Raw genomic sequence first — 25,631 nt, 5'->3', positions numbered from 1 at the left:
TCTGCAACAAGAGAAGCCACGGCAATGAGAAGCCCGCGTACCACAACGAAGAGTAGCCCCCGCTCACCGCAACTAGAGAAAGCCCACGCACAGCAACGAAGACCCAACACAGCCATAAATAAATAAATTTTATTTTTAAAAATTTTATATGTCATGTTTGGTAGGGGGTCCAAATTCAGTCTTTTGCATGTGCCTACCCAGTTGTCCCAGCACTATTTGTTGAAAAGACTATTTTATCCCCATTGAATGGTCTTGGCCATTCGAAAATCAGTTGACCATAAATATATGGGGTTTTTCCTCTGAATTATTGGTATATTCCATTGATCTTTATGTCTTTGCAGTAACACTCTCTTGATTACTGTTGCTTTGTAACAAGTTTTGCAATTGAGAAGTGTGAGCCCTTCTACTTTATTCATTTTCAGGATTGTTTTGGCTGTTCTTGGTCCCTTGTAATCCTATGTGAATTTTAGAATCAGCTTGTCAATTTCTACAAAGAAGTCAGCTGGGATTCTGATAAAGATTATGTTGAATCAGTAGATCAGTTTGGGGAGTATTGCCATCTTAACAATGTTAAGTCTTCCAGTCCATGAACATAGGATGTTTTTTCATTTATTTACGTCTTCTTTATTTCTTTCAATAATGTTTTTTTTAAGCTCTGTTTCTTTTGTTAAATTTAATCCTAAGAATTCTCATTTTTTATGCTACTGTGATATTTTTATATTGATCTTGTATCCTACAACTTTGCTAAACTCATTTAGCAGCTCTAGTAGGTTTTTTTGGTGAATTCTTTAGGGTTTATTACATATAATACCATATCATCTGTGAAAAAAGATAGCTTTACTCCTTCTTTCTCCCGTCTGCTTTCCCATCTGGATGCCTTTTTTTTTTTTTTTTAACATGTCTAATCGCCCTGCTTAGAACTTCCAATATAATGTTGAGTAGAAATGACAAGAGCAGATAGCTCTGTCGTAGAGGGGAAGAGACATCTTTGTTCTGATTTTAATGGGCAAGCTTTCAGTCTTTAACTTTTTTTTTTTTTAAGTGAAAACTTTTATATTTTGAATTAGTCAGCTGGACTCAGTTTAGATGATCCCAATTTTGTTGGCAACATCCAAAGCGTCATAGTCAGGAGCCAGTCGAACATATGCCTTCTTCTCTCCATCAGGCCTGATCAGGGTGTTGACCTTAGCCACGTCAGTGTCATAGAGCTTCTTCACAGTCTGTTTAATTTGGTGCTTGTTAGCCTTGACATCCACAGTGAACACCAGTGTGTTGTTGTTTTCTATTTTCTTCATGGCTGACTCGGTGATGAGGGGGAACTTGATGATGGCATAGTGGTCAAGCTTGTTTCTCCTAGGGGCGCTCTTCCGAGGATATTTGGGCTGCCTCCTGAGCCGCAGTGTTTTGGGCCGTCGGAAGGTGGGTGACGTCCGGATCTTCTTTTTTTTGTGGCTGTGTACGCCTTTCAGCACTGCTTTCTTGGCCTTCAAAGCCTTTGCTTTGGCTTCGGCTTTGGGAGGGGCAGGGACTTCCTTCTTCGCTTTCGGCGCCATCTTCGTGAAAAGGGGGGTCTTTAACTTTTAAGTATGATGTTAGCTGGGGGGTTTTCATAGATGCCCTTATCAGATTGAGGAAGTTCCCTTCTATTTGTAGTTTGTTGAGTGTTTTTCTTATGAAAGGGTGATACATTTTGTCAAATGCTGTTTTTGCATCTATGAAAAAAATAACATGAGGTTCCCCCCACCCCCATTAATGTGGTATATTATATAGATTTCATTTTCATATGTTGAACCACCTTTGCATTCCTGGGATAGATCCTACTTGGTCATGGTCATGGTGTATAATCTTTTTAGTATGCTGCTGGATTTGGTTTGCTAGCATTTTGTTCAGGATTTTTGCATCTATATTTATAAGAGATGTTAGTCTGTAGTTTTCTTGTGATGTCTTTGTATCAGGGTAATACTGGTCTCATGGAATGAATTAGAAAGTGTTATCAACTCTTTTATTTTCTCTTCCTTTTTAAGATGGTTTTACCATGTGTTTCATATCCCTAAATGTGTATTGTTTAATTTAACTGTTTTTGACTTTTATATAAATGGATTCATATATTTCCTGGTATACATGTATGAGAGTTTATCCAGGGTATGGCTTTTATTTGTTATTATTTGATTGCTTTAAAGTAGTTAAACCCGTGTGTTTTTCCTAAACACTGCTTCACCTGTAGCCTGTGTATATTGATATATAATGTTGTCGTTATCATTTTTTCCCTAGATATTCTAGTTTCAGATTTGTAGAAAGGCCTTTTTAAAAATGTTAATTCCCAGTTTCATTGTACTGTGTTCATATATGTTGCTCATATTATTTCTTCTTTGGGGGATTTATTATGGTTTCCTCTGTAGCCTAGTAGGGTCTTTTGGGGTGAGTGTTCTATGAGTACTTTTATAAAAGATGTATGCCCTATTTTCAGGCACATAACTGTGTTAAAATATCCTTAAGGTGTTCTGCATCCTTGTTTATTTTTTATCTCTTTGACCTGTCATGTAATGAGATGATTTGAGTCTCCTTGCTTTAGTATGTTCATGTGTTTCCCTTGAATCTCCTCTAATTTCTGTTTTATGGATGTTGCTGCTAGATTATGATAGTTAGATATTAAGATTTTTAGATACCATGAGTTGACCTCATTGACATTATGTACCTTTATCTTGTTTAAAGCTTTTAATGTAAATTCTACCTTGATTGAAAAACCCTGACTCCTGCTTTCATTTTTTGTATATGTATTGCTTAGTATGTCTCCATCCTTTTGAGTCTTTCTGAATCACCCTGTTTTGAATGTGCCTCTTATGATCATCATAGAGTTGGGTTTTGCTTTGTGTTACAGTATGAAAAATTTTTTTTAGTTAATATTTTATATTTTATGTGACAGATATGTTTAGTTCATATTTATCTTTTTAAGTCGCTGACTCTGTGCTCTGTTTTTCTCCTCTGAGTGTAAGGTAGATAAAGCTATAGATAGATGGATAGATATAGATAGGTGGATATAGGTTGGATTATATTTTTGTTTTAATTACCTTTATAACTTAACAAAATTACCTTTCGTTCTTTATTTCTTTTAGAGAGTATCCATCATTTTCATACTGTAAGCAGGAGAAAGTTTCCTTGTTTCCTCTTTTCCTCCCTTTCATTTCGTCTACCACCTAATATCAGTAAACTTAGTGTGTATGTAGCGTACAATTAAATATGGTTGTATAATACTTACATAATTTTCAGTTTTAAATGGAGTTCTTTTTTACGTCTATTATAGTTGTAACGAAAGGCAAATTCTAATTCCCATTTACTTATCTCTACCACCCTCCCCATCTTATATTAGTTATACCATTTCTTTCTTGTGAGGGCGTGTAACATGTACATTGTAATCTGATACCCTAGTAGCCCCACTTCTTTTAACCTCAATTCTACATGTAAATGTATTCAAAGCAGGCTTCCAGTCCTTCTGTTGAGTTTTTCCTCATCACTTCTGCTGTTTATTTCCTAGTAACTTCTTTAAAGGGGGTTGTACAAACAATATTTCCTGAATTATTTATATATATATAAAATATATATAATATATGAGATATTTTATATTATATATTTATAATATGAGATTATATAATCTCATATGTTATATGAACCTATAAAAATAATTCAATCACATATATAAATATATGTACATTACAAAATCCTTGGTTAATACTTTCTTTCCTTAGATATCTTGTAGTGTTGTACCACTGGCTTCTGGAATTGAATATAATCCTGAAGGAATTGAATATAATCCTGAAGAAATTGAAGGCTGGGCTAATTTCTCCCTTTGATGGTTTTACCTAGCTGCTCAGAGGAGTCTTTCTTTACCTTTAAGATTCAATAACTTTACTGCAGTGTTGATTATGACCACTGTTTTGGGACTGTTTTCATTGGCACAAAATGTGCCCCTTCAACATGTAGATCAAGGCATGTGGTGGGGGTTTTTTGTTTTGGTTTTGGGTTTTTGGCCTGTATATTTGAAGGGATTTGGATATTTGTATGTTTGAAGGGATGTCTCCCATTGCTCCAATCCAAGTTCTTCCCTCTGCTTTTTCTAGATCTCAGAAATTCTTGATGAGTGCAAGAGATGTAGGTGTATCACTTCAAGTGAGCCGTTTATCATACTTGAAGTATGTTTTTGCTGTCATTTTCTGAAAATCTGCTACTGCTGGCCTTTTTTCACTGCTCACTTGGCCTTGAATGGCTTCTGCTTCATTTCTCCTCACATACTTCTCTTATGCCTTTTCTCATTCTCCAGATCATATCACTATTTTGCTTTTGTGTGGTATTCAAGAGAAAAAGAAAGTTGTTTTCCTGTGTTGCCACATTCATACCAGAAATCCTGGTATTGTTGTTTTCTGTTAGTTTGTTTTTTATGTATCCAGCAAGCTTCCATTACTAGTGTTTGGTAAGAGTTTATTATCTGAAGAGTTTGTTGGATTTTGTACATACTGTCTGCAGATAGTGACATTTCAGCATCATCTTTTCCAGTTTTTACACCGTCCTTGCCTCCCTCCTTCCCTTCCTTCCTTTTCCTTGCTTCCACCCTCTACCTCCCTTTCCCCCTCCCCTCCCATTTCACTTCAGTATTACCATTTCAGCTACATCTTAGGAGTTGAGGTGTGTCATTTTTATCTCTCAGTTTGAAATATTTTCTACTTGATTATGATTTCTTCTTCACTAAGTTATTTAAAAGTATTTCTTAATTTTCAAATATGTGACTGTTTTTTCCCCTGATTATTGTATTACTGACTTCTAATTTAATTGTAATACAGAGAATAATACCAGTTGTTTGAAATGTGTTAAAGTGGTCAGTTTTCTTAAATGCTCTGTGTTTACTTGAAAAGAATATGTATCCTCTAGTTGTTGGCTGCAGTTTTACACATATCCTATTTGTTTTGAGACTGTTAATTGTATTCCTTGAATCAGCTATACTCTTACTAAATTTTTTTGCTTGCTTGAACTATCAGTTACTGAGAGAGGAATGTTAATCTCCCACTGATGGTGGATTTTTCCATTTCTTCTTATAGCTTTGGCATTTTTGCTTATATATTTTGAAGCTGCATACAACTTTATAATTGTTAATAGATTGAGCCTGTTATTATAAAGTGATAGTTTTGCCTTAAAGTTTCTTTTGTCTGATATCAATTTTGATAGCTTTATTTTGGTTAGTGTATTTTCTGATGTCTTTTTCCACCCTTTTTCTTTTAGCCTTTTTTTTTGTGTGTGTGTGTTACGCGGGCCTCTCACCCTTGTGGCATCTCCCGTTGCGGAGCACAGGCTCCGGATGCGCAGGCTCAGCGGCCATGGCTCACGGGCCCAGCCGCTCCGCGGCATGTGGGATCTTCCCGGACTGGGGCACGAACCCATGTCCCCTGCATCGGCAGGTGGACTCTCACCACTGCGCCACCAGGGAAGCCCCTCTTTTAGCTTTTATAATCAACATTTAGTTGGATTATTTGTAGGTGTTTTATCTAGTCTTCCAATATCTTTCCCCCCACCCCAGTCTCTCTTAATTGGAGTATTTAATCTAAATATAGGTAGTGTCATTTCCAGTATATTTGGATTTAAATCTGCCATCTCATTTTGTCCTTTCTATTTTTTCCACCTCCCTTTTCCCCACTTCTTTTCCTCTTTATTTCTGCATTCTTTTGTTGGTCTCAGCAAGAAATAATTGGACTGGGGATGTCTAGCATATTGATGAAGTCACGGAAATTGATTAAATCACCCAGGGAGAAAGGAAAAACACAGTATCAGAGATGAAGAATTCTCTCCATGAGCTTATCAGCAGACTAGACACAGCAGAAGATAGAATCAGTAAATTTGAAGACAAGTCAATATAAATTATCCAAACTGAAGTTGAAAGAAAAAGTAAAAAAACAGAACAGACTATCCAAGATCAATGGGGTAATATCCAGACAGCTTAATACAATATTACTAAAGTCCCAACAGGAGAGAGAAATGGGATAGATTCCAAGAGATGATGGCTGAGAAGTTTTTTCTTTTCTTTTTTTAGTGGGACATAAAATTATGACATTTTAAGAGTAAATGAAATATATGGTAAAGTGGTCTCAGGCCCTTGGGAAGAAGAAAATTCAAACTTCTTTAGAACAAGTTAGGCTTCAAAAAACTCCTAGCTAGGGATTTCCCTGGTGGTCCAGTGGTTAGGACTCAGCGCTTTCACTGCCGTGGCCTGGGTTCACACCCTGGTTGGGGAACTAAGCCATGCAGCCAAAAAAAAGAAAAGAAAAGAAATCCTAGATAAAGCTCCCCAAAACAGAAGATCATAGTCATATCACAAATCCAACTGAGAAACTAGACACTATGGGCTAGAGTTAATGGAGAAAAAAGAAGAGTAGAGTCAGACCCCTTAAGACTTAAGATATTGGAGTTGTCAGCTCAGATTACAGTGTGTAAAACAAGCATATTTAATATGTTTAAGAATAAAAAGGGATTGAGATCATGAGTAAAGGGCAAGAGACCATATAAAAACTCAATGGGAGGATTTAATAGCATTTTGCACAGAGTTGAATATTAAATTGTAACACATCTGAAGACGTATCAGGATGCAGGAAAAAATGGAGAGAGAGAGGGCAAGAAAGAAAGAGAGAGAAATGGAAAATACGTGAAGAGTTAGATGATAAAGAATGAGAAGCTCTAATGTGTCTAGACAGAGTTCCAGAACGAAAGAAAGAAAAAGAATAGGGCAGAGGCAGTGTTCAAAGAGGAGATCCCAGAATTTGATGAAAGACACAACTCACAAATTCAGGAAGCCTAATGAATCTCGAGCAAGATAAAAAAGAAGTCTACATGTAGACACGTCCTGGTAAAACTGTACAATACCATAAAAAATACACAATCTTTGAAGAACTGTTGTAGTAACATGGAAGTCAGAATACAGTGTCAATTCTGTTATAATCTAATGGAATGTTGAATGTGCTCAGAGCAAACAACCATCAACCTAGAATTGCACACCCAGCAAAAATATCTTTAAGAGTAGAGATTAGGGCTTCCCTGGTTGCGCAGTGGTTGAGAGTCCACCTGCCGATGCAGGGGACACGGGTTCGTGCCCTGGTCCGGGAAGATCCCACATGCCACAGAGCGGCTGGGCCCGTGAGCCATGGCCGCTCAGCCTGCGCGTCCGGAGCCTGTGCTCTGCAACGGGAGAGGCCACAATGGTGAGAGGCCCGCATACCGCAAAAAAAAAAAAGAGTAGAGATTAAAAATAGATAAATTTTTGGATAAAATTTGCCACCAGAAGACTCTTCTAAAAGAAATTTCAAAGAAAGTATTTAAGAAAGAAAGAATGTGATTCCCTTTGAAAGACTTGAGATGCAATAAAGAATCTCTTATAATCAATATTTAATTGGATTGTATGTGGTTTTTTTGTTTTCTGTTTTTGCGGTACGCGGGCCTCTCACTGTTGTGGCCTCTCCCATTGCGGAGCTTAATAGCCAGACAACATGAAATTGCCCAGGATGCTGAGAGAAAACTATTGAGAAGGATCGAATAGGGAAAAAAATCATAATGTGTTATATATTCACTTTTCAATTTTAACTAATTTATCCAAATGAGTTCAATACTGGCATTCCACAAAATACATCAGCCTTCTCTTGCATACTGATTAAATAGCTCATGTGAGAAATAGTGGAGAGATGTTAGATGATAGAGATGCTTTGAAAGTGTATCCAAAAGATACTAAACTGAATAAAAGAAAGGCAGATTGTAGAGCCTTTGAAATGAGATTTATCTTTAGGTCTGTTAACTAGAAGGAGCTACTTATCTACCCTGCTGTAGAAGGCTAGCAAGGAATCATTTATCATTCCTTTCCCCTTCTCATTCTTCTGTGCTGCTTTATAGCAAATGAATATTCTCAACTTGCTTTGAGATGTCTAGTTTTTAAGTGGAACTGCTGAGGCAAATTGGACCACTTCTTTGGATCAGTCCCACAGTTTTGAGCCAAAACCTCATTAAGACTAATAGATGACCAACATATCTGTGTTGGCTTTTCAAAATTAGCAGTGCATCTTATTTGGAGAATAATCTTGTAGTGTTTAACCCCATAGCTGGCCACAGTCTCAAGTAATGCTTTTTGCTATAAAGTCTAAAAAGTTGAACGTTAATAGTTACTCTAGCTTCTTGTGGTTAGTAACTTGCCTGGCATATCGTTTTCTGTCCTTTAACTTTCAACTTTCTAAGTCCTCATGTTTTAGGGATATCTCTTATAATCAGCATGTAGTTGGATTTGTTTTTCTGACAGTATTTTATTTTAATACTTTACATTTCTTGTGATTACTTATAAATCTGTTTCTTACATCTTTTTACTTTCTATTTTCCTGTTTTTTGTTGTCTGTCTTACCTTTATAAAATTGAAGTTATCTTAATCTTTCCCCCTTTGCTACTCCTATTTTTCTGATAACAACCCTTGGAATTCTAATACAAATTATGCTTAATTTAACAAAGTCTAAAGTTAACTCCATCTCAATCAGTAGAAGGACTCTAGAACGCTTTAATTTCAAACACCCTTTCCTATTATCTATGGCTGTGTCTGCTAGCATTTTTTTTTAACTCTTTTCCATCCTGCAAGCTAGGTGGTGTTGTTACTGTTGTGATTATTAATCTGTATATTTATTAATTTCATTTCTTACCACTTACTTTTAGTATTTCAGACCTTTTGTCTGGCATCATTTTCCTTCCTTAAAACAGTGACTTTCAAGTCCTCAGTAAGAATATTTTTAGTATTACAACCACACAAACACAACTGAAACAAAAGTTTTAGAAGACAGTATTTACCTTTATTATGTGAAATATCCTCTGTATTTTTCTACTCTTTTTTTTTTCCTTTTTTTCTGCCTGTTACAATCTACGAAATCAATGTCATGACCCACTAGTGGGTCACAATCTATGATTTCAGAAATACTGCTTTAGGAAGTTCCTTTTTAATGAATCTGTAGGTGGTAAATTCTCTTTTTATCTGGAAGTACCTTTATTTCATCATTTCTGAAAAATATTTTCATTTGGTATACAAATGAAAATGTTTTCTCTCACACACCAAAGCATACTATCTTCCATCTTTTGATGTTGCTTTTGAATCTTCTGTCAATCTGATTGTGGGTGATCCTTAATTTTTTTCTGGGTAGTAGTATGATTTCATTGTCTTTGCTCCCATAGTTATGGGACTCAGTGAGTGTTTCTAGGTGCTTATTTTTATTTAGCCTGTGTGGTATACCTGTGCTTCCTGTACCTCCGGAGTCATGTCTTTCATCAGTTCTGAAAAATTCTCAGCCATTATATCAATAGAAATATAATTCACTTACTATAAAACTCACCCTTTTAAAGTGTACAGTTCAGTGGTTTTTAGTATATTCCACAAGGTCATGCAACCATTGTTACAATCTAATAGCAGAACGTTTTCACCACCCTGCTACATTTTTTTGAGCTGTATCTTGACTGTCTTTTAACCCATCCCCTAGATAGTTGGTGAATTTTTTTGTTTATTTTTTACAATTAGGTTTTTCAGTTGTAAAAATCTCATTTGGTTCTTTCTGCAGTCTGCCTATTTTTTTGGTTTTGATTTTTTAGTATTTTATGTTTGCTAATTTTTGTAATTCCATTTTATATTTTAAACATTTTATAGTTACTTTATATTCTGTAACAGACTATTCCAAAATCTGAGTTCTTGGGAACTAAATCTATTGCTTATTTTTTGTGACTCTTGCTTGTGATAGATTTATTTCCTTTTGTGTGTATAGTAATCTTTGATTGTAACTCATATTTTATTGATCCTAATCTAGGAAAAAATTTGGGACCAAAATTGAGGATGCTTTCTGAGAATATATTTTATTCCCACTGCCAAGACCCAGAGATCCTGGGATTTCCAGCCTACTTCCAGGTTCTTTTCCTTACTAGTGAGGCTTCTCAAGTTTAGTTCCCCCACCTTGCTTAAACCTCAAGCACGAGTGTCACCCACATGTCCTAAGGAGAGCACTTGCCCATCACAGCTCTGATTTCAGTTTCAGGTCATAGCTGATTTTTAAATTTTGTTTTTTCTTCTCTGATTGCCCTTCTTGGGGATTTACTTTTCTCTCTGTGGTTCCTGCAGTGCAGTGAAAATTGTGTTTTATATATCTGGTTAGTTGAGGGGTTTTTAGCCAGGGATAGGAGTAGGGAATGCCACAGTATCTAGTCCACCACACTGCCAAAAGAGAAAGTAAAGTTAAACTCTGAACTTTGTTTGAAGACAACCGTTAGTATAACCACACGCTAATTACCGCACCATATTGCTACTTCTGCTCTGTCTGACTTTAACTGGTACCATAAAATGTTATGAAAAGCCCTTTTTCCCTCTTCAGGGAAGACAACTTTTTTATAACATTCACTTAAAACTCTACCAAGTCATTTTTTGTTTTATTTTGTGGTTCTTACAGGATTATGTTGATAAAGAGAAGGCAATTGCCAAAGCGTTGGAAGACCTCAGAGCCAACTTTTACTGTGAACTCTGTGATAAGCAATATCAGAAACATCAGGAATTTGACAACCATATCAACTCCTATGATCATGCACACAAGCAGGTGAGGAACAGTTAATTTCTAACAAAGAAAAAGATACTTTATTTGTTATAACTATTGCATTTTATGAGTGTACCCCAAAAAACTTGTTGACTATGGTTTCTTGTATCTGCCTGTCTTTATCTGAGGTCATCTGACTGATTTGACTTTTCTCCAGTGACAGAGTCCTGACATTGACCTCATCCTTCCAAGATTGTATGTAGAGTGAAGAATTGTGAGCTTCATAAATCGTGCATAAAATTTTTGGCTTTGAGTGGTTTCTAAATTTGTATTTTTCAACTAAGGATCACTGGGAGCTTTGTTTCCCTTTCTCCCCCTTTCTGAACTTGTTAAAGTTTGAATAGTTATCTCAGACTGTGGTCATTTCCTCTTCTGTATCTAAGAATTCATGCTGTATTGGTTATTTCCTATCAGTAAGTCATTTTGTTACTTGGTATACCTTGGAGGATAGATAAATTTTGAGGAGGAAAATCAAGTTAGATGCTATTTTAACTTCAACAGAAAATTCTGATGCTGCATGTTGAAGAGCTTGCTGAAAAATGAATTACACCTTCTTTATGGTCTTTTTCTTTTCTTTTCTATTCTATTCTTTTCTTTCTTTCTTTTTTTTCTTTCTTTCACTGATTTAGAAAAGGAACTTATTCCTAACTAGTACTGGCATAAAGAAGGCGGCAATAATTCCCTTGGGGGATTTTAGAAGGAGGAAATGAATCTTTACATCTCTAGAACAATTCTAACTTATTAAAGAATTTTGAGCCATTTGATCTTAGGTGACTTTAGCAGAACTTGCTAAGTCTTTGGGGATACAATGGTTGTAGTTGTTAAATTTGTAAGATTTATGAGCATTACTGGAATGCTCTCATAAGCTGGACCTGTCAAACCAACTTTTTTTTTTTTTAACCTTTGTTTCATCTTCCAACCAACCATAAGATTTTAGTGCACATAAAAGGCGAGCTTTGACTAAGTTTTCTTTTACTGGCACAGGAATAGTTTGTAAGCTGGTTGTGGTCTTATACTTTTTCCACATTTAACTACACCTAACCAGTTTAAGATTCTTCCACTGATAGAGTTATATTGAAGACAGCTTTTCAACTTTTTATACAACTTTGGACATTGTTTTAATATATTGTCAGCTCTACTTGATTTGAGGAAGAGAAATCTAGAGAGCATATATATGGACAAGATATATTAGCAATTACCTTACTACTTCAAAGAATCATCTGTCAGGAAAGACAAATGCAACAGTGAATATTGCTTATCCAGTAACTTCTCCAGCTTTTTGGTGTGTGTGTAGTTCAGATTTGGGGTTTTGTTTTTGTTTTGTTTGTTTGGAGGAATTAACAAAGATATTTAGCATCTAAATACATTATCTACCATTTTGGGCTCTTGAGAATTTCTTCGGTTAAGAATTGTGTATGATAAATTAAAAGAATTGATATATGTATAACTAAATCACTTTGCTGTACACCTGAAACTAACACATTATAAATCAACTATACTCCAATATAAAATAAAATTTTTTTTAAAAATGAAAAGATTCCAGAGGAAACTTTAGGCACCAAAAAAGAACAATTAGAAAGATTACATTTTTAGTTGAAAGAAGTTTCTTGACTTCCCTTTCAATTAGAAAATAATGAACCAGGAAAAGTGTGATTCAAAGTTGAATCATGTATAGACTTGCTTTTTAAGGGGAAAAAATTCTATCAGAGCAAAACAGATTTACAAATTAAATCTGAGCAAAAATACGGAACTAATAAAATTCGCATTGACAACATTAATGTGATGGATGGTAATGTTTTAGTGATGGTGCTCTCAGTTTGAGAGTAGGAGAAATTATTACAACTGATTCATTTGAATTTGACATGTTTATTCTCCTGTGCACCTTGTGTTGCCTCTGTTCTCTCATCACTTTTCTCTTTTGCAGTGATTCTCCATCTGGGGAGATTTTGTCCCCCAGGGGACACTTGGCAATGTCTGGAGACATTTTTGATTATCACAACTAGGGAGATGGTGCTACTGGCACCTAGTGGGTAGAGACTAAGTGTGCCGCTAAACATCCTACAATTCACAGAAAAGCTCCTTGCAACAAAGAATTACCTGGCCCAAAATGTTGATCAGTAGTGCTGAGGTTGAGAAACTCTGTTCTCTTAAGACTACTGAAAAACTTTCAAATACATGTGATATTGTGGTATTGTTTGGCCTTTGTTTGGTACAAACCAGTCAATTTCATTTTAAGTCCCCAGTTATGTTGTGAACATTTCTGTGTTCTCATCTAAATGATCTCAAATATTTATTATTATTACTCCTTTTTAGATTATCATCAAAATGAAAATACAAAATTAAGGATTTCTTATATTGAACTACCTTATCCATTAATATAGAATATATCTGTGATCCCTGGTCTGGGAAAAAAGTCTTTAGCTGGTGTGATTAATGAATGCATGTAAGTTTATTTGTTCACCTTGATCAAAAGCCCATCTTAGGTGGGCTGTTCTTAAACAAAGAACAGATGTGGTATAAGTTTGTTATTTTGTTTGTTTTTTGGTAGTGTTCTCTATTTGGTTAAAATGTAGGCTTTTCATCTTTCTTTATACTGTTCTCAATGCAAGTGGTAGAATCTTGAAACAGAATGCTATAAATATATAAACAAAAAAATGCATAGTACTGAATTTTTTATAGTTACTTTTCCCTGCCCTTAGAATTTCTAAGGAGACTTTAACTGACCTTGGTACAACACAGCTAAGTAATCCCTAAGAGGAGGAGGTAGGTCCTATTTTTCATTCCTCTTTGACGGACATGAACTTACCATACAAATGGACCTACCATTTTCCAAATTTATGCTCTAAAATCATAAAGACACCCTGTCTTGTCTTCCAGGAAGGCACACAGGATTATTATGAATCTGAGATAATAGGTAAGTACATTCAACCCTATATTAGTAATCCCTAGTTTGCATCTTTCATCAAATTTTCACCATTAAAATTTTCCAGAGAAATAATATGTTAGTGGTAAACTTACCAGTGTAGGCAGGATCCTGAACATGCCCTTATCTTTATTAAGCACAAGTAATCTCTCAAAAAGGAGCTATGTGGTCACCCTTATTTGTGGTGATTTTTTATCCCCCCTGCCCTTTGGTGCTGTGTGCATCTCACTATTCACTCGTTTTTCTCAAATTTTCTAAGATATTTTGTGAAGAGAGTCATTAATACACAGATATTAAGACCCAGCTTGATTTTCAGAGATGAAAAACCTAATTAGACATTTTGGCTCTTTTTAGCAGTTCAATCCTCTTTAAAAGTGATAATTTCATACATTTTGAAATCTTCAAGGGTAAGCCTTCCATTCCTCAAGGGATAACCCAATGTATGATTCATTTTTATATATGTTCTGATATGCCTGAGTGCTCAATAAACATTAGTATTCATCTTCTACCTTTGTTGGCTTAGTTATAAGTTAAAGTTGACTTTGAAACTAAACATTTTTCCGTCTCTACCTTCGTGCCTCTTTATTTTGCATATCTTTTTAAAGAACATATCTGCTAATGAATATAACAATGGAAACCATTTCTTTAGTCTTGCAAGGTTTAAATTTCAAACTCCAAAGAATATTCTCTTTCCCAGAGGTAAATTTGTAGCAGCACAGTGCTCGGTGCCTTATTTTAATGCTGGTGTGTTTTGGTTTTGCTTTTGCTTTCTTGGTGCCTTATTACCCACTCAGGATTCTTCCAGTCTTACTCTCTTTTATTTGTGCCACTAAGGGGCTCTCCTCACTAGCCTCCGGTACATAAACTAGAGATCACAAATTGTCCCACAGATGTACAATTGACCCTTGAACCACACGGGGGTTAGTGGTGCCAACCCTTCCAGGCAGTCGAAAATCTGTGTATGATTTATAGTTGGCCCTCCATATCTGAGGTTCCTCCCTATCTGTGGTTCCATATCTGTGGATTCAGCCAACCCCAGATCATATAGTACTATAGTATTTACTGTTGAAAAAAATCCACATATCAGTGGATCTGCACAATTCACACTCATGTTATTCAAGGGTCAGCTGTATTTTGCCTGGTCTTTGTAGTGTCAGTTTTTTTCTCCTTTAATTTCAGTTGGTTTCCAACTTTTTAAAATGAGATATTATATCATTCAGGCTTTGGCTTATCTTGAAAAATTGAAACATCTGAGAACATTGGGCCTGCATATCAACTTAACAGTTGGGTAAAGCTGATTAGTTGCCTTCTCTTTAGAAAGGCATGTTCTCATTCTCCAATTAGATATGGTTTCCACTTCATCTCTTCTCTTACATAAGCCTGTGAGACTCATTACATTACCTACCAAATCCCTCTAAACATTTGAATTTGTGACCCAGGCCTGTACCTTTCCTTCTTTTCCACACAGGCTCCCACAGGTTCTCATTGACACTAGGGAAGTAGCACATTGAAAAGATGCCTTCTTATTCCTCCTTAGTGTTGGGTACAATTTCCTTGCAATTTCAAAACCATCTGTGGTAGTCCAATCCAATATCAAAATCTGGTACTGTAAAGCAGCTTTGAGAAATTCCTTTAACTTGTACAAAGAATCAGTATCTCCATCAGAGGAAAGAATGCTTTCAGCCTGCCTCTTCTTTTTGCTAAGGTAGCTTCAGTATGAAAACCCCTGTACTTCAGTACATTTTTTAAAAAAAGAAATACGAAGGTCTGTTTTATCTGTAAAAGTAGTGGTTTCCTGAGCTTTATAAATGACTGAACTAAAACAAATCAAGCTATAGCAGCCATTAGTGATTTCTCTATTCTGAATTGTACAGAATAGAATCTATAGCTACTACATGGTTTAGTTAACTTTGTCTAAACTTTGTCTAATACTTCTGAATTGAAGTATTTTCTGAGAAATTGTTTGGTGATAGAAGGAATGATCATTTTTGGACTTCACATAAACTTCATTCAAGTTTGGACTACTTTCCACTTGAAGGTTCACTATTGACTGGTCAGATTTTTTTGCCTCTCGATGCATTTGATTCTCTGTATGCTTGGCACATGTAACATCAGGACAGTAAGCACACCAGAGCCAACTGAACCTCTGGGAAGCCACTGCAGATCTGATGAAATGTAACTGTATTCCTTTTTCAGTGCAACTTTGATATTCAGTGCAGGTGTTGGGGGGGGCAGCGCAGAAGTAAAAACAAAATTAAAAAGGCAAAGTGAGAAAAGATAATTCTAGGGCTAAAAGAAAAGGACCTTTCTAAGAAGTGAAATCCCTAAGATCAGATACCAATGAAGATATTTCATAGGTGCTGTATATTTTGGGTGTTTATAGAATGTTTATACTTAGAAAACCATAAATTGATTATTGTAAAGATGTGAAACAGGTTAGGAAAATCATAAAGTATTTATGAATCCCAAAGCTTCATAAATGTTGACTTAAATAGCACAGTTCACTTCTGAAGAGATTATTCTTTGAGAAGCAAAAGCAAGTGTGAAGAGAGGAATGTATCTCAGAACTAAAGCATATTGTAGTTGTATTTTAATAACCTGTATCAGAGAGGTGAAAATTTTAGGTTCAGTGATATTTTGTACACTGTGGGATACCATTTTCTTTGGGACTGTTTTGTCTAATAAGAGAATTGACATCATTTGGCCAGTCTTCCAACAACTGAGCATGATTTGAGCCTTTTCACCTGTTAAATCTTATATACCCACCACCTCTGCTTTTGTTGAGAATAGGTTCCTTACACCCTGCTCTCACAACCTAGTTAACCTTGGAAAACTCTGCATCTGTTTAGGGAAGCTGTCTGCTTTTGTGAGCCGAGGTAACTTTAAACAGACCCTTTGGGGGCTAAGGTTGCTGGTAAACCCTGTATTCTCATACTATGTATTTCTAACTCTGTTCTTTATCTTGACACACAATTCCAAAGTGAATAAAAATGATTCTACCTAATTTATGTTTTGTAGCTTTCAACTGGTTTTCTGCTTCTATACACATGCATTCATCACAGTGATGCACTGTGGCAGAGATTCTGGGATGAGCCTGTATGTTCTATTGTAGTCTGAAAAGTTAAAGCAACTTAAGGAATGATGATAAGTTTGTGAGCAACAGTACTGAAAAGAGAACTCTGAACTAGGATGCTGCTGTTCCATTTGCTTTGGACCTAAGCAACTCTTAACGAATTATGCTCCTTCAGATTTTACCTAGAGGGCAAATCTTTGCCTCCAGATATGATCTCTAGAGGATTATGTAGATATACTTAAAACTTGTTATCCACAAAACCACAGTGGTATACCATTTCACACCTACTCAGATGGCTAAAATGAAAAAGACACAGTAAGTGCCGGAGAAGATATGGAGAAATTGGAAATCTCCTACACTGCTAGTGGGGTTATAAAGTGGCACAGCCCCTCTGGAAAACAGTTTGACAGTTCCTCAAAATGTTAAATATAGAGCTACCACATGACCAACACATACTTAAGAGAAATGAAAATATGTCCACACAAAAACTTGTACAAGATTGTTCACAGCAGCACTATTCATCATAGCCAAAAAGTGGAAGCAACCAAAATATCCATCAACTGATGGATAGATATACAAAATGTGGTACAACTATACAATGGAATGCTATTCAGCAATAAAATAGAATGACTTACTGGTAAATACAACATGCACGAATCTTGAAAATATTATGCTAAGCGGAAGAAACCAATCACAAAAGACCCTTATGTTGTATGATTTTATTTATATGAAAAGTTTAGAATAAGCAAATCTATGGATAATATAGTTCAGGTTTCCAGGGACTGGGTAGAAAGGGGCAGTGAGGAATGAATGCTAATGGATGGGTTTTCCTTGGGGGATAATGGAAATATTCTAAAATTAGATAGTGCTGATGGTTGCACAACTCTGAGAATATGCTAAACCCACTAAATTTTACACTTTAAATGGGTGAATTTTATGATACATGAATTACATATCAATAAAATTATTTTTAACAACTTCATTATCAAACTTAAATTTTGGTAGTGATGATGGTGACTTCATATATTGAATACGTGTGTGTGTGTGTGTGTGTGTGTGTGTGTGTGTGTGTGTGTGTGTGAAAAATACCTTAAAGCAGTATACACCTGGTGCTATTAAAGAATATAACATACTTTTAAGGCTTTTTGCTGTTATTTCTGAACATAAAAGCAAATATAACAGTGATTTTATGACAAATTAACTTGATATTAACCAAATGATATTAAGTCATTGTGTTTCAGAGTAATTGGGCACAAATGGTATTGCTATAAATGACTATTAGAACTACTGTTACCTAGCCAAAAGAATGTATACTTCTCTTTTTCCCTTCTGAGTTTTTTCAGTATCTGTAATCATCATTAGTGTTTAGTTTTCTCTGTTACCAAACATTTGGTTTTCTCTGTTACTGAATAAAACTCATTTTCATCACTTACTGATATGCATGTGCTAAAAGAAGAATTTACACCTCAGTGCCCAGTAACTTGGATTTCCTTAACCTTTCAACTATAATCTTTTTTCTGTGAGTAGTTTAACGCTGAGGCTTTCTGTGTTCTCTGCTGGTCTTTTCCCTCCCTCATCACATGGCGATGTTCTGGCTGGTCTCATCCAGAGGCATCAAACACTGAGACTTGAAGTGGGTAACCTGGCCAAGCAACTACAGCATGACTACTCCAGTTTTGGAGGGGAAAGGAGTTCCTCATTAATGTTATGTCATTGGAGAGAGGCAGGAAACAGTGGGAAGAAGAGGCCGTGGATTTGGGGTATGTGGGGTTGTTGACATAATGGAAAGAGAGTAGTTGAGTTCAGAAAGGGCTGGATCATGTTTAGGCAGAAAAACAGATTGAGTTGCAAGCAACCACTGCTTCTTTGATCACCATTTTCCATCTCTGTTCGTAACCAACAAATAATACGTAAAAGTATGTATGTGTTCCCTTTCCCAATAACTGATTTTAAAACTGAAACAAGTTTGATAAATGTTTATTGAACATCTCTTTTGTGCCATATAGACAATGGTGTGTGCATTGCAGGGTTAGTTATAAAGGAAAACTAAGAACAATCTCTGGGAGAGTGAGATTGCTATCTGGTGAGAAAAAGAAATCACAGATAATCTGACCCTGAAGAGACAGAATTAGGTTTCTCTTTAGAATTGAGTAAATATTAGAACATAGGATTTTTAGTGGCAATAGAAAATACTCTCTGCCTATTTTCTGGTGCCTGAAATTCCCTTCACATGGAAGCAATGTTTTTATTCTTTAAATTGCAATAATAGATTTAAAATACTTGAGAAAGATAATAGATTTATTCCTAGTAAAGTATACTCAATCAAATATAAGCTTCTAACATAAAATTTTGTTGTGATTCAAGAGAAGAGTAGCATCAAAAGATATAAAAAGTATTTTATTAGACTGAGATCCTTGTTATCTTTTGTTGATAGGGAAAACTGTCTCATTCATTCCCAGCTCAAACACAGTGCCACTTCTTGCTATTGACACTCCACATTATTGATAATGTGGACAAATATATCACCTACACTGAAAACCTGGTAAGATTTACCAGATTCTCATTTCTCTGGTTTAATTTGTTTGCAGATGGATAGTGGAGCAGGATTTTGTGTCTGGAGTAGATATTTTTCTGCCAACACAGTGCTGTTTAGCTGGTTTTAAGAACTAGAATGTCATTTACATTTGAAGTGGTCTTTAGCCCAACTGTGGATGGGTATTTCAAGAGCTGGGTTATTTGTTAAGTTCTTCCCTCTACTGGTCTTTTGGGAAATTTAATAGAAACCCCAGCTACCATGTGAGTGAAAATCAGTGAGAAATTATGTTCTCTGTCACAAATGTATACTTTTTTGGAAATATGCTATTTGTTTTTCAGGAAAACAAGATCTTCAAACCCTTTCATTATGAATGGGGTTTGGTCTCCTTTCCCTTGAATCAAATATTTTTCAGCTAAAGATGTGTTATGTGGCTTAAATTTATATTAATAAGTATTAATAAATAAGCAAATTTATTAGTAACTCTTCAGAAAGCATACTTTATAATTTTCAGATATAAGGACATAGTAGCTTTGGAGTCACCTTAAATGATTAATTAGATCCATTCAGATTAGACTGTGTGCTAGTTTGGAGTCTAACTTGAATTTGTGTGTACAGTATGGAATTTGCTCAGCCTTTGAAAGTAGTTTTTGGATTGATGACACATCTGTACTTTTTGGTCTCCTTACTTGAACTCTGTCTCTTCTCTGACAGTTATGTTGCTCCTCTATTCTTGCCTTGAAAAAGCTATCTGAAGTTGAGTTCCTCTTCAGAATTTAAGTGGAAAGTAAAAAGTACAGGTCACACACAGAGAGAATTTCATACGGGTATTCAGTGGCATATGAGCCAAGCTTGGTAGCCTTTTGGAATAAAATAGGCAACTGGAAAATCTGATTCTGTATTGAGGGCCTTGTACCTTTATGAAAATTACTTTTTAGATGGGAAATTGAGAAGTTTCTGGTCAGTATCCTTTTCGCCATTGGCCCAATTCTGTTCAGGAGTAAGGGGTTTAAATTTTTAGGCTTTTTGGTTCTCTAAGGAATGAGACTTCCGGGAATTCCCTCATGATCCAGTGGCTAGGACTTGTTTTCACTGCCGGTGCCTGGGTTCAGTCCCTGGTTGGGGAACTAAGATCCTGCATGCCATACAGCATGGCCAAAAAAAAAAAAAGAGAGCGACTTCCTTACTGTATGAGAGTAATAACTAGGAAAAACATTATTTAGCTTGAATATGTTCCTAGTAAATATTGATACATGAAAATATTTCATATCAAACTTTCCTACAGGTGGTAACGAGGATTTGTCAAAAATCAAGGATCCAGTGTTTAAGCCAAATTATTCACCAGCCATTTACCAGATGAGTTCTGTAGCCTTGGCGCTGCTCCTTACGCTGCAGGGTTGATTATAAAGATAAGCCGTAGTCCCTGCCCCAAATAAAGGGGAAGGGGCAGTATTGAACAATTTGGACATACTAAATGCTTTACTCGTATTTATTTTGACACTTAATCTCGTAAATCTATTGCTAGATAGCCCTGTTTTTCTAATGAGGGAATTGCAGCTCAGAGAGGTGAAACCACTTGGCCAGTAATTAATGGATTTGAACCCAAGTCTTTCTCACTCTGAAATTTTACACAAACTGCCCTTCTGAAAGACAGGAATAAGTATAGTCAGGCTAAATATGATGATTGCTAGATCACTGCTATAACAAAGTGTTAATAAGACAGTTCACAAAGAAGAAAAATCCTATCTTTTATGAGGGATCAGTAGAGACTTTGTGAGGGGAATTTAGTTTGACCCTGAGAAGAAAGGAGAGACTTGGAGTTAGGAATCCATTTTTATCATCAGAACACCCTTATCTGAGAGAGACCCCAAATATACATTTTGGGTTTGGGAGAGTTGCCAAGCCCTGTCTTTAAGATTTGTGTTAGAATTCTAGGGTTCCCAATTCTTTTTTTTTTTTTTTTTTTTTTTCGGTATGCGGGCCTCTCACTGTTGTGGCCTCTCCTGTTGCGGAGCGCAGGCTCAGCGGCCATGGCTCACGGGCCCAGCCGCTCCGCGGCATGTGGGATCCTCCCGGACCGGGGCACAAACCCATGTCCCCTGCATCGGCAGGTGGACTATCAACCACTGCGCCACCAGGGAAGCCCCCAATTCTATTTTTAAGACCCCAGTCTTAACTATAAAGTTTGTAAAGGTGATACAGGAGTGTTTGCTACACCCTATATAGGACCACAATTTGAACTTGTTTTATTGACATCATCCCATTTTCTTCCCTCCCTACCTTTAATTATATTGTGGGAATTTGAGATAGGATGTCTTCAGGCTGATGTGGAAATAGTTCTATCCCTTCAACTTCAAGTTTGTACCAGGTGGCTGCTGAATGATTGGAAATCATTGACTTAGCTTGGAGACTCCAGACTTTGATAAAATGCTCATACTTTTAGACAGTGTCCTGTAGTTTGGGGAATAACTCCTAAAAGTATAAGAGGGAAGGGAATGACTGGGCATGGGGAGATTTTCCAGGCTTATGAGGTGGCTAGAGAAAAACATATCATTCTGTTTAAATCTTGGCTAGAGAGCCTGGTAAGTGTTTGGGGCAGGAAAAAACTAGGTTTGTGGCCTAAAATAATCATACAATAGTCCTGATAGGCTCTTTCTCTCTGCCCCATTCTCCTTGGAAGGAGGAAATTGGAGTTCATATTTATTTAAAATAGTTGCTCCTCTATCTTGAAGTGATTTTTATAAAAATCTTAATTCTGAGCAGCCAGCCTCAGTAAAACACTTTTGCCATCTCTTGGTTACTTGAACGCCCCCAAAATAAAGGTAAATGAAAATAAGACTAACTGCTTTTAGACCACACTGGTCTTTCCTAAAGTTCTGTAACCATTTTTCCTAAAGGAATGGAGATGGTTCCATTTATCTAGAAGGGATTATTACTGTGTCAGTCTGTGTGTACGTACACATACATGTTTTGTATAGGTGCTTCCCTTCTCCCCAACCCTTTTAGAGTTGATGGCTTTATCCCTGATTGTTCAGTATAATAGTTTGCACATTCACTAAGAGAGCTTGTGTAGTAATGCTTGCTTTATTTTTTTTTTCTCTTCCATTCTTGTTTTATTTTTTACTTTTTTTTTTCTTTGTGATGTGACATTTTCAGCTGATGTATTGAAAGCAAATCCTTCTAATTTGGGAGCCCAGATCACAAGAGTGAGTTTTTCTACTAGTGTCTTTAGCTGTGTATCTTTTTTTGTGTGTGTCTTTCTACCCTTTTCCCCTCCCAATTCAAAAAGATTCAAAACACATTTCATAAATATTAGTTAAGAAAATTCCTCTGTCTGTTGCACATCATGCCTTTCAAACAAAGCAATGTCCACTTTATGTTGGGTCAGATTCCTTTTCCCAATGCTATTGTAAAAGCATAGGTTAATATATGTGTTTTGGTTTGTTTGCTTTTATATTATCTAGTATGTTGAAAATAATTTTAGTTACGTCTTCATTGCAGATAGATATGTCTGGAGTCTGTCATCAGTGTGTCATAACGTTGTTGTTTTTGTTTTGTTTTAAGGAAAATTATATATAGTAGCCTCTGAGAATAAAAGACCCATTCTTTTATCAGGATTTTAAGTAATACTTTGACTTGTCTCTACTCTCCCATCTCATTCCCTGGATGTTCCTCTCAGGGCCGTGAAGGAATGAAAAGCCACACATATTACTCTCTAATTTCAGCAGACTGACCAGATGAAAGTGGTCAGACTGGTGAGCTCTGAACATGCAAGCATTGGAAGATGGTTTGTTTGATTAGTTAGCAAGAAAACGGTTCATGGTGAAAAGAATAGCACCTTTTTATGGTGAAATAAAAGTATGCTTTCTATTAGTCTGAATGATTCAGATAACCTCCCCATGTAAGCTGTACATTGCTTTTTAAGATCTTACACCTGGGTAATTTTCTATACTAGCTAACCCCTTTCTGTTCTCTTTGGCTTGTGTTATTACAATTTAACTCATGTTCTATTTGTCTAGTTTTGCATCCTGGAAGAGCAGGTGATTAAATAGTCCCTTTTCTTTTCTCCTAGTGTTCTTTTCTCCTAATGTTGCTTGTTGCTTCTGAAATTATTTAATTTTACCCAATAAAGCAAATGGTATGCTGTCCTAATTATGAATGCAGATACTCCAAGTGCTTTACCCAAAGTAATCAGCCATTGTGTTTTCAATTACCATGAGGGTATAACAATGTATTCTACACTAGCGCTATAACCATTGATTATGGGTAAATATTCTGAAAGCCTTGCTTTCAGGATCCCCAGGTTATTCTAAATCACCCACTCCCTGTTCCTTTCTTTTGTTACCCAGAGATTGAAAGATCTCAAGCAGAGAGAGTTTGCTCGAAATGTCTCTTCAAGATCCCGCAAAGATGAGAAGAAGCAAGAGAAAGCCCTACGGCGGCTCCACGAGTTGGCAGAGCAAAGAAAACAAGCTGAATGGTGAGGACATTTTCTCTCCGAGGATTCTACAAATAATTATAACCCTTAAGATTTAAGAATTATAATCCTTTTTTTAAAAATTGAGGTATAATTGACATATAATCCTTCAGTTTTTAATAGATCCTTCTTTCAAACTAAAAGCGTATCTATACTTGGAGTATAACATATTAAGAATATGCACTCCTGAGGCCGTATCCTATGATCTTTGTGACCTTAGTTATCCAAGCTCCTTGCCTCAGTTTCCTTATCTGTAAGATGAAATGATAACAATTTCTTATAGTTGTTGTGAGAAGTCATTAAGTTGTTATATCAAAGTGCTTATAAAAGAGTTCCTAGCACATAGAAGATACTCAGTAAATCAGTAAATTATGCAACAATTATTATTCCCATTCTCCAGCTTATTTTTTCTTTCTTTCTTTCTTTTTTTTTTTTTTGACTGCCCTGCACAGCTTGTGGGATGTCAGTTCCCTGACCAGGGATTGAACCCTGGGCCATGGCAGTGAAAGCGCCAAATCTTAACCACTAGACCAGGGAATTCCCCTCCAGTATTATTCTTATGTAGAAAAGCATATACATCACAGTATTCTACTGGGGCACAGATTCAAGTGTTGTAACTGCCTTTTAAGTACTATAGAGTAGAGTTAGTACTAAACATTAAAACCTAGGAAATTCTATCCATTTATTTCTCTGCAGATTCCTGCCTTCTTGAGTGTTGTTTTTAATGTTCCTTCATGGTTCTTGATGATAAATTTGGGGCTGGTGTTTAGCCTTAGGTGGAATTTATCCCACCTAGGGCTGAATTTCCAAGCGACTAGACTTTGGGGACCCAGTCTTTGAGCATCTGAGAATTCATGAGGTATGTGCCTCAATCCGAAGGACCTACGTCCCTATGTTTGTTTTTAATGGCTGGCCAGTAACAAAGGAGGAACTGGTTACAGTGGAAGGAGAAACTGTGATTGTGGCTTTTAAAACTTTACAGCCAAGTTGGGGCCAGAGTTTCCAAGGTCATAGACTCTCTGGATTTTTGTCTCTGGATCCTTTTACTTATTTACTTTTCTTTTGTTTTGGAGGAAGGAAGAAGGGAAAGAACACATATAGTGTAAGTTTTAAAACAGAATTAACCCATGAGCTCTAATGTTGAGTTAAAATGCCTATTAAACTGGTTCTGATTCCTTCTTTGGCAGCTTTTCATGTAATAAACACATTCCTCTTGGACTTGTAGCAAGGGTACCTCCTTAAAAATATATATACTACCTCGGACTTCCCTGGTGGCACAGTGGTTAAGAATCCACCTGCCAATGCAGGGGACACGGGTTCGAGCCCTGGTCCAGGAAGATCCCACATGCCGCGGAGCAGCTAAGCCCGTGGGATAGGTTTTGTGACACAGTGAGAGTATCTCTTGCTACCCAGATCTTGTGGGTTCCATCCTGCAATAACAAGAGTTCAGATAGCAAAGGGGATACCATATTATCCAAATATATTTGGTCCCTGAGTTTAGGGCAGCTAATAGCTAGGGTTTAGATTAAAAAGACTTCATCCAAATAATTCTCTTCAGTTCTTGAGTTTGGCATGAGAGATACCTGTATAATCCACACACTGTAAAAATTTCAGATGTGACAGGAGTTTAAAACACTGGCTTTCAGGTTCCTTGGTGCTCCTGTTTTCAAAGCTGAGAAGGTCCTTGGTAGAATTATGATCATTGTATGGAATGCCCAGAAAGTATCACAAAACCAAAGCTAATGCTTGGGCATGGTGCCAGGAGATAGGCACAGGCTCTTAGTTTCTATAACAGACATACTAACCTAACCACAAACCATCATAGCATAGCACAGTGGAGGTTTCTGACTCTGTTCAACTCAGGGAATAGGCACTTTTTTTGTTGTTGTTGTTTGCGGTACGCGGGGCTCTCACTGTTGTGGCCTCTCCTGTTGCGGAGCACAGGCTCCAGACGCACAGACTGAGCGGCCATGGCTCACGGGCCTAGCTGCTCCACGGCA

General features: G+C 36.5%; 1 protein-coding gene and 1 pseudogene across 11 annotated transcripts in view; one reads left to right on the top strand and one right to left on the bottom strand.

The window, feature by feature from the left end:
- The window catches only part of GPATCH8 (G-patch domain containing 8), a 98,464-nt gene that overhangs the window by 65,701 nt on the left and 7,132 nt on the right, over nt 1-25,631 (top strand). For 9 of the 11 annotated variants that reach the window (XM_033848329.2, XM_033848327.2, XM_019939480.3 and 6 more), the window contains 3 exons: nt 4,116-4,187; nt 10,485-10,628; nt 23,504-23,634. In XM_033848329.2, the coding sequence (XP_033704220.1) occupies nt 4,116-4,187; nt 10,485-10,628; nt 23,504-23,634 (347 nt within the window). The remainder of the gene's footprint in view (nt 1-4,115; nt 4,188-10,484; nt 10,629-23,503; nt 23,635-25,631) is intronic. The other 2 variants (XM_073798443.1, XM_033848328.2) reach the window with 2 other exon arrangements.
- On the bottom strand, nt 1,050-1,566 carry LOC109550614 (large ribosomal subunit protein uL23 pseudogene; annotated as a pseudogene).

This window comes from Tursiops truncatus, chromosome 20 (genome assembly GCF_011762595.2).
Source record: "Tursiops truncatus isolate mTurTru1 chromosome 20, mTurTru1.mat.Y, whole genome shotgun sequence".
Classification (NCBI taxonomy): Eukaryota; Metazoa; Chordata; class Mammalia; order Artiodactyla; family Delphinidae; genus Tursiops; species Tursiops truncatus.
This window is presented reverse-complemented; position numbering and strand designations above follow the sequence as displayed.